Source organism: Molothrus ater, chromosome 4 (genome assembly GCF_012460135.2).
Source record: "Molothrus ater isolate BHLD 08-10-18 breed brown headed cowbird chromosome 4, BPBGC_Mater_1.1, whole genome shotgun sequence".
Lineage (NCBI taxonomy): Eukaryota > Metazoa > Chordata > Aves > Passeriformes > Icteridae > Molothrus > Molothrus ater.
In genome coordinates, this window is record NC_050481.2 from 57,642,436 (window position 1) to 57,655,738 (window position 13,303).

The following is a 13,303-nucleotide window of genomic DNA, read 5'->3' on the forward strand; positions in this document are numbered from 1 at the left end:
ACCAGAAAAACAACGCCTCACAAAAACCTAATACATTCTAATTTTTTAATTAACAACTACCTAACAAATTCTAAGTAGACAAAATGTATCTGAACATAAAACATACACATAACTCTGAAATTTTTTTTCTGTATTAGGAGAAATTTTTGACACATTTACTAGTAATTTTTTTTCTGTGAAATTGAATGATTTAAACAAACCTGTGTCTTCTTCCAGGATTTCCAGTCATGTAGCTCAGTTTTATACTCTCCATTTTCTTTTCATATTCTTCCATACATTCTTCTAGCAATTCCTTTATCTCAGCCTGAATTTCTGCTTCATATGCTTTTTCATCTGATTTCTGATCAACCTCTTCCCTTCAAAACAATTTTATGTAACAGCATGTTACATAAAATTACATAAGCATTACAATTAAGTCTGTAACATATAACAGAAATCTACTTCTCCATGAATTAACTTCATTATATCAAAAGTATGCTTTATTCAAAAAGACTAGCACAGATACTCTTTAAGTGTTGATAGCAGATAATTACATTAATTCCAGATAGTAGCTTTCATTACTCATTAGTCTGTGGACATTCCTTTCTGCTACAGTTACTACAGCTCTTATTTAAACCTTCCCTCTTCCCCAAACTCAAAAGTAATAGTGGCAGGGTCAAAGTGCCAGCACTGCTCAAAGTCTTACTTCTGCATATTAAAATTCTAAGTTTCTAAATTAACTAATCTTATTACAACTCCACTGCTAGCAAATCAAGTACAAAAAGTGTTATGAAGACATACTTCCTCAAATAAAGTTTCATGGGTGTGTTAGTAAACTTCTGAAAGTCCCGGAGGGATTTAATTTGTTTCCAAACTTTGATAATGGTCTTAAGCAACGTTCTGTCTTTTTCTTGTTCAGCATCACGAAGTCTTCTGGTTTGTCTAGAAATACACATACACAGCACAAGATCAATCAGAATTGTCTCACTCAGTGGAACAGATTGAAAACTTGGGATATCAAAAGCCAAGTGACAGGGGTTTCAGGCTGATTGATGGCTGCAGTGCTTTAAATCCAAGGAACATAAACCCCCGACTTGAAGATTGCAGGATTTGATTTCCTCCTATATTCCAGTCTCTTTCATTTCAAACAATCTGACTTCAATTAGTCTGCTCTTTAGAGATCTCACAGTTTTCGGAAATGTTTATTACAGCTGTACATAATTAAAAACATTTTAAAGTAAATTCATGTAAACAACAGCCCAGAAAACCTACACTGCTGCTATGAAGTAATTTTCATTACACGTGTACATTACAAAAGATGTTTTAACCTTCATATGCTTCTAGCTCCAGTAAGAAGGACCTGAAGAGATGAAGTAATGTAGTAAGTCCTTTGACAGACATACAGGATTCTTAATATAAACAAAATCAACACAGTCTTTTTTGTGTCTCAGAATTGATATTTCACATTTCAACCCTCTAATTTGTTTGTAAAAGAGCTATTCATTAGCACTTTTAATGACCATCACACACTTCCAATGTAAATGTCCATACAGCACAAGCACAGGCTGTTTCACTATTACCCTGGCACAAAACCAAGTCTGTGATTAAAAAAACCCAATGTAAACTAACCCATTGCTACTTGTAATATTCAGAAAATGTGGAAAACAGAGACAGAGTTAGAGCTGAGGAAAGAAAGACATCATACATCATTTAACAGCATAAGCCAATTTAGGGAAAACAATGAACAAAGAAGAAATGCAGACTGCAGAAAGCAATATGAATAACTTGTCCACTTCATTAGCTAGCAGTTTGCATATCACTTAACCATGTAGCAACCTTTTCTTTTTTGTCTACCAGATGATGCCAGAAGATGAAACATGAGGAACACAGAGATCAGTAACCACACTTATCTAATGTATGGGATTTGGAAGCAGGACCTTTCAGCAGAGAATCATCTCTGCTAAAATATATTACCCACAAGAACCTGAATCATAATATCCACAGCATATGTTGGCTTCCTACTTCAGGAAGTGAAGATGAATTTCCTAACTGCAAAAGTTTTCTGTATTCAGATGACATTTCTTCCTCAAGCCAATGGAAAATTATAGCTTTGGTCTTCAGAAAGCAAAGGGTATATATCTGTTATGTATTGCAGGGTGGAGGAAACAATTAGATTATTGTCCATGCTATATGTCTGTAACTTCTCACGAGTGTTCTACATTGACCATCAGGGAAATGCAATATTAAAAGAGAGACAAGGCAGGTCAGATGATTTTACCAACATAAGTGGTCCAAGTTAGTACTGAATACCATGACAGCAAAAATTCCTGAGCCCATCTGAGCTTCATATGTGTAACAACTTCCAATAAGAGAGCTGTAGCCAGAATGAATTACAGATATGAAAAGTTCTAGAATAATCCCAGCCAAACTCATCTCATGTTACTTGAGCAACACTGATCTCACTGATTTCAGCTGAGTTTCTTCAGATTCATAATAGCATGAAACTAAACTAAAGCACTTAAGATATAGAAAAACACATCAGATACACAGAAGATGTATTCTTTCTTACTGGAGTTCACCATCAAGCAAGCCTCAGGTGTCAAAACCCAAGAATCTAATTCCCACAGTGACTCTTCCCATCCCCATTCTCATGCTTTCCCTAGTGAGAGCTCCTGTCTCCAAGGTACAGTATGGTAACTGCACACCTCCTGCTCCTTGTCCTCTAGCAGATATGTTAATAAGATACTGATAAAAGCTATTCCATTTTCAATTGAAGGAATTATTTTTCCTTCAGTATAAAATAATAAATTATAGACTGGTTTATGTTCTGTCTAAGAGGAGTGTGTGGATGCATAAGTTTAGCAGATGTAAATTTCAAGGCTGAAAGTAGAATTGTTATTAAAAACATTTTTCCTCTTCATATTGTGTGTGTATAATGTGACCCATTACATCACTTTATAGTTCTGTTTCTTTAACTGAATACATTACTGCCTACTCTTAGATTGTGAAAAACTTTCAGACTTTTGTTATCTGCTAGTTAAAAGGCTGTTCAGCATGGATATCCAAAATAACTTCTTTTTTATCATACTGCTAACACTTACAGTTCATCACTGTCCATCTGCCAAAAATAATACAAACTGTCACTACCAAGCCAAAAACTGTAGCACATTTTTATAACTCAGCTTTTCTCCAAGAACAATAACTGTGATCTTGTAACATAAAATTCTACCACTTTATTTGTATTAACCCATGGCAAAAACATGGCCAAAATACCTTAGAATGGGAAGGAAATCAAGAACATTTGTGTAATGAGGAAGAGAACGGAAAAAACTAGGAGTTTTGTCTGTTAAACAAATTACCTTATTGCATTGCAAAAGCTTTGTGTATCCAGCTGAAGTGTACTGAAACTGTAATTGAAGTTAATTATACAAAACATACCAGTAAATAGCTACTAAGAAATTAATAAACATAATCAAATTAGACCACTTTTGAATGAAAATTTCAGCCTAAACTGTATTTTCTTCATAATGTTTTATGCAACTTATCAGTGAGAACTCTTAAATCCTCAAAATTCTTCTAGAGCTATTTAGAGTAGAATATAAAAGTCTGACATGAGTAATATTCTGTACCAACTTGAAAAGGAAAAAAGGACTACAATTTTAAAAGCCAACAATGCAATGAATTCATACCCACCTGATCTCCATTTTGTATTCAGGTATGCTTTGCTGAGCCACAGGAACACCATCACCACCAGCACCTTCCATACTGTACTGCACAGCACTCCTCAAAGCATGCAGCTTGAACAAACAAAAAAGGCAATTAACAGATGGCTTAACAAGGTATGCACTGTGCTGCACTTTGAAAGGAAAGAGCTAATTACTAATGACACAAAACCCTGAACTATCCTGATTCTGCATTTACAGGGTTTTGCCATGTCTGTGAGGTGATTCCTCAGCATGACATTTTCATTAGGATCCCTGGATAAAGGAGGGAGATTTACTAACTTTTATCACTGCAGCAGATCTAATCAAGGGAAGACTGATCTAGGGAGCATCTGAAAGCTCAGGAATCAAAGGTGCAAGTGAAAAAAGACCTCAAGTCAGTAAAAATCCCCAAGTTTCACAAAAGCCTTTCTTGGGACTAGGAAGGGCTACTAAAGGTAATCCTTAGTGGATTAGAAAATCCCAGAATCATAGAATAGAATCACAGAATCATTAAGGTTGAAAAAGACCTCCCAGATATAAACAAACCACAGCACTAAGTGCCACATCCAGTCATTTCTTGAACATTTCCAGGGATAGTGACTCCACTTCTTCCCTGGCCAGTGAGTTCCAATATCTAATCACCATTTCAATGAAGGAACTCTTCCAAATGTACAACTTAACCTTCCCTGGCCCAGCTTCTGGGCAGTCAATCCTCCTGACTTGTCTCTGGTTGTCTGGGGTAAGAGACTGACCCCCCCCCACCTGGCTACAGCCTCCTTTCAGGCAGTTGTAGAGAACAACAGGGGTCCCCCATGAGCATCTGCAGGTTAAACCATCCCTGAAAGGAGGCTGTAGACAGAGTTGGTCTCTCCTGCCAAGAAACAAATGACAGGACAAGAGGAAAAATATTGGGAAAAATATTTCTTCACTGAAAACTTTGCCAAGCACTGGAACAGGCTGTGCAGGGACAGTCACCATCCCTGGAGGTATTTAAAAGATGTGCAGACTGGCACTTGGGGGTTAGTGATGGATTTGGATTCGGTGGAAGTGCTGGGTTAATGGCTGAACTTGATTAGAGATCTTTTCCAACCTTAATGATTCTATGGCTTTATAGGTTCCTGTAATGAAGACATGGATAACCCAAATGTTCTGTTTCAGACAGCACTAAGGCAAATCCTTCTCAAGTACTAACAGAACAAAGTATACCAAGGAATTATTTTGAGATACTGTATGAAATGTCTGTCCATCATTAGAACTATAACCAAAAGCTTTACATAAAAATTCAGAAATATCTGTACACCACCTACTGACCCTCATTACACTAATATAAAAATGAGCTTGTATACAATGACTATTCTTCCCTTATAACAGCTCTTTATTGTAGAAAATCACAGCCTTTAGTTCATGGAAATCTGAATGTATATGTACTTAATAATCCAGCTAATTTTTGACAGACAAGTGTTCTTGTGAGCCCTGATGACACCAGAAGTGTGTTGACAATGCCTAATGTTCATGTACACACTTAGACCAGAGAAGACCACTGCCATTACTTCCAATGTACAGAGAGAGGAAGAGTGGTGGTACACAGGGGATGAGCAGCCCTGTCAAGCTCACCCAGCAAGTCAGCAACAGAGCCAGAAACAGAGGAGTTTACATCCAGCCTTGGGTTCTGCCATGTCACAAGAGTCCCACAGTAAATGTGGCAGCAGTGTGCATTTAAACACAGCATCTGTCACAGACAAATACCTGGAAATGGGTTCCACTTTTGTACACTCTGGTGAAAATAAACTGCTTCCTTTTACTTTGATTTGATAACTGAAACTAAACTTCACTAACTTCCCTCCATCATTGAATAATGTCTTTTGTTATCTCCCTGTCAGAGCTGCTGTACACAATCCTGTAATGTCTAATCTGTCACTCACTGGGAAACATTTTGGGTTTCTAGTATTCTAAGGAATACTATGCAAATTTTATTGTATTCCTTTTACTTCAGAATTAATTCAAATTCAAAGATCACAGAAATTCTTATTCTTAAAAATGCAATTCTGCACTGAACACAGCAACCCAGTCAAATATTTAGGGTTTTAACTTCTGACAAGTTTGCCTTTTACCTTAAACTGTCATGTCATTGTCTCAACAAAGTATGGAGACAGAGAGAAATACCTTGTCTGTAAGAAGTTTGGTAAGATTCTTCTGTTTTCTTGCTAAATACTGATCATATAACTGAGCCAGTTTAGCTGCCAACACATGCTCACGGCTAAAACAGGGATGATGGGTGAATATCAGCCCAGAAATATCAATATCCAATTGAAACATTCCCTGAAAATCTCCAGGTCCAACAAAATACTGATTGGTAGATGTCATTTTTATTGCCTGAAAGAAAAAAAAGAATAAATTGGATTTACAGATTCTTACAACAGTATCTTTCAAGGATTTTCTTTGTCAGAAAATGACCCATTTAGCATTACCTACATTTAAATGCTGAGTCCTAAACTGTGTTAACCTCTTGCTTTATTGACAAGTGAGTGGTACAAAACCACCATGGATATTCTACACAACAGAATTTTTATAGCCCACATGAGGCTGACATAAGAAGTCATCTTCCTCTACTGAAGGTTTTGCTGAGCAATGAAGAAAATGACACTGGATTAGAAAAAGCAGAGCCTGCTAGTTCTCTTTTGACACATTTGTTTAGTATTGTTTTGTTTCCTCTTAGAACTGAGCTCTAGGATAGAGCCCAGCTCTCAGAATAGCTCTCCTTGTAGATTAGGAAGACAAGGAGCTCTCCTTGTAAATTGTGTAGATTAGGAAATACATTATATTTCCTAATATTTTATATATTGCTTCCCCATTCAAACACCAGGGAAATTCAGACCAACAAAGGCAAATGAAACTTTTCAGCAACAAAGCTTAAAAAAACTACTTCAATCCACTGGACAGAAAGACATCCATGCCTTACATCCTCAAGTTAATGAAATCAGAAGAGAATTAACACTGCTTCCAGCCTGACCAGTCCTGCTCCCTCATTAGGATCCTCCAGAAGACATGCACCAGAGGTATTAAGGTGCTGTAAAAGATTGTTAGTTATGTGGTGTTTGTTGTAGCCCTTCCTGAGAACAGGAAAAAGAAGGATTTGGAGGGAAATTTAGCTGTTGCATAGGACTTATTTAGCTCTTTTATAGGACATATAAATGGCCATGAAACACCCTGGAGTCCACCTGACCCTTCCACATTCAGTTTCTCATCAAAAGATACCATGTGTCATAAAAATTACAACTTTGAATTCTTTATGCTTTAACAATTTTTCTGCCCATAAAGGACCCTTAAGCTCAGTGTCTTACCACTGTGACTTAGATATTTCTATGTCACTGTTCATGTCAACATGGTGTTCCTGAAACATGAGCTCCTTTGGCCTATCTTTACATGATCTAAACAGGAAATTTTTCCTGCCTGCAGAAGCACCCTGCACAGATCAGTGCTACTGGATGCAGCCTGTGGGTTGCATATTTATCACCAGCATCAACTGAAGGGCCACATTTAAATCTCTATCAACAACAACAGTCAGAATCACTTATGTGTCCCAAATGAGCACTCTATTTTATTAAAAGTCAGCTTTCCAAAGGGTAATAGAGTTCTAGCAAGCAGAAGAAGTAAAGCTTCCTTCAAGATTGCTGAATGATTTTAATTGAAACTTATTTTGATTTGTACTGATTGCACATTGAGACTGCTGTTTGCCAGGGCAGGAATGCTGTGACTAGAAAAAAACAACCACAAAAACCCCTGCAAACAAAACAAAACAAGCATAAAAAACAACAAAGAAAAAACTCCACAACCTCCCCAAAATATCTGAATTGATGCTACATAACTCAAAATTAGTCACTGTCTACATGAGCAAACTCTATATATACACTAATATAGGAACTACTCTACTTTGGCATGAGAATATCCAAGGGAGCCTCCCAATGACCTCAGTGGCTCACAGATTTTAAGGTGTTTGTCATGAGCTGACACTTTACTACTTCAACCAGCACTCCTAAACTCTTGATCCTTTTGTATGCATTTTTAAAGGAAAAAACAGATATATACTTAATAAAGTAGAACTGATTTAAAGAACAGATATGAAATCACAAAAACTTATCAACAGTCATGGTTCTTAGCACAAAACCCTTCAGGATTTCTGGTGCAGAAGAACTGGGACACTGAGTCTCAGCAATCTCATATATGAAATATGCTTACCTTTCTATACACTGTTTCAAGTTCTGGTGTAATGCCTTCTTCCAGTGAGGATACTGGAGGCCTAGTACAAGACTGTTTAACTGGATTAGGCAATGCTAAGATTTTGCCATCATCACCAAACCATTCTTTCCCCTACAAAGGAAAACAAAATGATATATTGTTTCTTACTTTGTAAAGGAATTACTTGCAAAATCATAATTCTTGTAAAAAATACAGAATAAAGGTAACTCTGGATTGTTTGTGACTGAAATAACCAAAAGCTTCCTAATACACCAAAATGAAATCTTCAAATATACCAGAGGTAAGTTTTGAAATTAAAAGACCAAGATGTCGCTCAAACTTTGATCATACTGATTTATTTTTCCATCAACATTCAGTGTGATAGATTTGAAAGAAAAAAAAATCAACATGTCACTTATTAATGTTATTTTCTTAAATCACTAAAATGGAAAGAATTCTAAATCTTGTTTTACACAAGAGCTAAATAGCAGCTCAGATGATTTATCAAAGCACCTCTCAAACCTTCTAGTCCAAAACCTGAACTACTTAAACAGCATCAATGAAAGCAGACCAGGTAAGTATTTTACACAGAAATTGCTATCCATGTTTTCACAAGGATAATTCATCCTTCTGTTCTCATTACCTGGATTCAAATACAGCTTAAACCAGTGCAGCTGTCCAAGGATGCTGTCCTACCCTGTTAGTTCCATTCCCATTCTATATACCTTCTATTTATATTTATTATTATTTTCAATACCTGACAATTGAGCCAAATGCTGATGTGGTAACACCATGAAGTCAAGCAGAAAACCAACCGGGCTCAAACTGCCCATTCAAAAATTTCAGATCTAGATGTTCCCAATCTGATTAGCAAAAGCACAAGAAGAACACACAGAATCACAAAAAAAAATATAAAGGGCAGCTACTGCTCAGGAGTTTAAGTCTATACTGAATACACACCTCACCATGTATAGGATGATAATATAGGAGGACAAAATATATCCAAGCTACTTTCCCAAGTCTTCAAGACATACTTAAAAATCTGAAAGGATTCTAAAACCTCTCTGATAATCTATACCAATATTTAATTGGCCTTACAGTCTGATCAGTGGTCTGTTCCCCAGCAGGCTACAAGCAGAGCCAAGAAAAGACATCAGTTTTGTAAGAGCCAGTCTGATGTTCTGACAGTGGGGTTACACTAAAAACAGGCTCCTACAAAAATATCTATTTCCCAATATCTGATGCTGCTAAACATCTTGAAGATGAAAGCCCTATATTGGCAAGACCATCCACTTACTTAACTATAACAAAAATAAGATACTTATAAAGATAAATAAAATACTGATAAAAGTTACTACTAAAATGGTAGCAGTGACTTACTTGGTCCTGTCTGAGTATTCTGTTTTCTAAAATATTTTGATTAGACTGTGTTACAAAGGGCCTTTCTCCAGTGTAAAGACCTTCATCCTCAAGGTACCTGGGCTGCATATTTCTAGGCATCTTCTCAGAAGCAGGTACTAATGAGACATTAAGAAGAAAATAATGTAAAATATCTTGTAATTGTAGTTTTAGTTTGTTAATTCTTAAAATGATTGGCATTGTATATTAAGTATGCTGTCAGAAGTATTTTACTACAAAGGTAAAAAAGAAATATAGAATTAAACCAGGTCCTTATCTTAATCAAGACAGATATCTCATACTAGTACCACAAAGCATCACAATTCTAATAAACCAATAACTAAAAATTTCCTTACCAAAAATTACTTCCAAGTTACTTAGTGGCAATAAGTGTTAATGGCTGCTTGCAGAACAGTGTAAAAAACCTGGAGCAGCAACTGACTAGGGAAGCATTTCTAAGTCTTTCCAATGGAAAATGAAACATTCAGACTAATCAGACCTTCAGTTAATAAATAGTTTGCTTAAGTTAGTCTCATACAAAATACAAAACATGCATAAAAGAGTTATGTTAGCCAAATAACAGCAGGTGGAATTTGAAGACCTGCCTGCAAGGCTCTTTCACTGTGTGTATGGATTCAGTATTTTTCAAGAAGCAATCTCAAAACAGGGAAGGATTGTACTGAGGGTTACAACAAAAGTTCTCCCTTAAATCAGAACACATGGATCACACAAGAAGTAGTCAGAACTAATTTACAAGACACGAAAAAACAGAGGCACACAATGTCAAACATTATGACATTGCACTGCAAGCTGCACTGGTACCATTCCAGTACATACTGGGAGACTTGCTTCTATTTCTTCCAGTTCAAATATCAAATAGCAAGTGATACTATAAAGCAATTTTTTAGGACTTTGAAGCTCTGTGGGAATAAAGCAAAAAAGTCAGAGATGTGATCAACGCTGCATCCATTAAATAACAGCAGAAGAGGGGCTAGCACCTTGCATTTCCTACAGACAGCAGTGAGGAAATTACCCCCAAGCAACTGAGGTGTCCTGAGTTCACCTGCCAGTGCAGCAGGTGATGGCCTGCTGAGGTGTGCATGCTCCCAGCTGATCCATCTGCCAGACATTTCACACTGGATGAGCAGTGTCAGAGAGCTGCAATGAAACATCTCTCTCTGCTCCCAGAGACGGTCAGTACAAGATTTATTCAGCAGATCAGAGGGTGCCATGCTATGCACAAATCCAGGAACTAAATGGATAACCACTATCTTCATACCTGCTAACATGCTGGGAATGAAGAGAAATTCTTTTTCCCTTTTCAGTTGCTCAGTGTAGCTTTCACAATCAACAGGTTTCACTACTACAAGGTCTTCATCTGTCTGCCCTACGAATAAATCATCATCTTTCACCAGACGTACTTCTTCATCCTATTGGTTAAGTGCAAACATCTCTGTTAGTTTGTCTGTTTCTTGAAAAGTTTCTTGAGAAAGTACACTTCGAGAATTCTTAAGGAAACCAAAGATGTTGTTTTATATAGATTAATAATATTAACAGAATTCTGAATAAAAAATATTAACATTTATCCTATAGTTCTCACCATTTCATCCTCTTCTTGTTCATCTTCATGAGTTTCAACATAATCCTCTTCCACCTCTTCCTCTTCACTTAATCCATTCTTTTTCCTGGCTCCAGCTTTCATTTTCTCTGCTACAGCATCAAAATTGAAGGTAAAGAAATTATATGCTTCTTCCTCAGAAGGAAAATCATTCTGGAACTAGAAAAAGAAGACAAACATACTTTATTATGGTATTCTTAAGAAAATAAGGGCAAGTGAATAAATTGAATAAATCTTCCCATTAATAATATGAAACAGCAGCAAGATAATTATTATTTTATCTCAAACAGAACTCACTCAAATGCTGAAGCTATCTGAAATTGTAAATGATTCATGAAACTTTCTCTATTTCTATATATTCATTCAATATTTCTTGCAAAGTTTTGTTTAAAAAGTTACCTGGTCTAATTGTAACACTCTTATTGTTTTAAATATAAATCATTTGTGAATCAGAACACCGAAGTTTAAGTTCTGGCCATACTGCAGATACCCAGGTGAATTATATGAAGAGAAATTTCTAATGACCTTTTGCCTTTGAAGGATGCAGGACCCTTTAGATTTAGGATCACTTCTCTAAGAAAAGAATTAACATTAGTACTTTGTGGCTAATAAATACCAATATACTAGTCTGTAAAATGCTTTAACTGCCAACTGGTGGCATTCAATAAAAAGGATTTAAAGAGAAGACACATTTTTCCTGCAAACTCCAGTAGTGTCCAGATGGATTTACTAGAGCTTTTTGGGTTTTTTAATCAAATGACCCAAAGCCATTCTTTTATTTGATGAAGGTTCCTTTTATATACTTCAATTGTTGGCATATACTGCTTATGAATTTTTAAATTAAATAAAATCTTTGCCACTGCTTAAGACTGAATTCTGTCTCCTTCTTCAAACAGAATCATGAAGCCATATAAAGGTTAAATTAAATTAATATTCATTATTAAAAAGGAGGAATCAGTACTTACTGTTGACTTTTGCTTAAGCTTTTTTACAGAATCACGAAACTTTACTTTTGATGGTAAGTGGGAGTCACCCTCTGGCATCTCCCTGAATTTATCATTGCCAGACTGCATAAAAACATATATATAAGTTTTAGCATACATTTACTGAACCATAAAAAATACAAACAATTGATTACTGTTATTAGATATTGCATTTTTACAAAAATAACAACAAAAGAGAAACATCACCACTGTGGTAACAAAGGGATTGCATATTTATTTTACAAGGGTACATTGAACTGTTAGTTAATTTCTTTGGGTCAAGAAATAGTCTGTAGAGCCTGAAGAAATGGTTCATTGCCTACATGACAGTAGCTTTCTCCCTGCTGATGGGATCATTGTTCCTGCACTCCTGAACACAAGCAATCACAGGCTGCTGTCCAAAGGGAGAGCAGGGAGGCAGCAATGGCTGCCCCTGGGCAGACAGCCCCAGCAGGGCAGCAGGGCCAGGGCTGCTGCTGGCAGGGGCTGCAGCCCAGAGAAGGGATCAGGGCTCCTCTCAGACAGCCCCTGCTGCAATCAGGAAAACCCTCTCTGGTGTTGTTTAAAAAAGGTGGTGTTCATTGCTTGGTTGCTGAAATACACACTTGATTATTTATTTTATTCTCTCAAACATTATTGCTAGGCTAGGCTCTAACTCCATTGGTGACACACCCCTGCCTTTTCTTGAAAAGAGGTATCATGTTTATCCACCTGCAATCAAGATCACTGTAAAGGTCACTGGTTCTGAGGTTGCTTCAGCAACTTCATTTAACTGCTTCAAAGTGATTTTCATCAGGCTTAAACAACAAAAACACACCTACCATTCTATCTGTTCTTCCATTTTATCTGTTCTTCTTTGTGGCCTAATTGTTAGATTAAAGGAAGACAATTCTTAAGTTTACCTCTATTACACCTATACTTCAAAATAGTATCAAAAAGAAAATCTCAGACTCTGTCAATCTGATGGCCACTTGTTTAGCAGCAAAACAATACCTTGTGCATAAATAAGTACAAGAAAGAAAACCAACATGTAGAAGGCTTCACATATAGTTGATATAAAAGTAATAAACAACTCTAATAAGGATATCACTTCTGCATTTTCCTAATACAAATATATTAAAACAGTACTACTTAACTGAAAGCTGCAATAATTACTTATTATAAGATAACATTGCCAAGAATCTTCCCAAAACATACATGAAATGACAATTCTCCCCTAGCCAAGTAATTTAGCCAGGCTAAGTCCTATTGTTTGGAATTCCATATAAAGGTATTACTGCTATATGCTGTTATTTCCTGGGCATAACACATTCTTTGGAACACGTTTTCTACAGGCAATTCTTTTTGTGAATTCTGAAGAATATGAGTGCCAGTTCTGCACAGGC

The 13,303-nt window shown here is 36.4% G+C and overlaps 1 protein-coding gene across 1 annotated transcript in view; it reads right to left on the reverse strand.

The window, feature by feature from the left end:
- Positions 1-13,303, reverse strand: part of CC2D2A (coiled-coil and C2 domain containing 2A) — a 52,179-nt gene that overhangs the window by 32,195 nt on the left and 6,681 nt on the right. Inside the window, 10 exon segments of the mRNA XM_036382085.2 lie at positions 201-250; positions 253-356; positions 781-921; positions 3,673-3,776; positions 5,847-6,056; positions 7,920-8,051; positions 9,300-9,436; positions 10,597-10,747; positions 10,918-11,094; positions 11,901-12,002. Of these exon segments, the coding sequence (XP_036237978.1) occupies positions 201-250; positions 253-356; positions 781-921; positions 3,673-3,776; positions 5,847-6,056; positions 7,920-8,051; positions 9,300-9,436; positions 10,597-10,747; positions 10,918-11,094; positions 11,901-12,002 (1,308 nt within the window).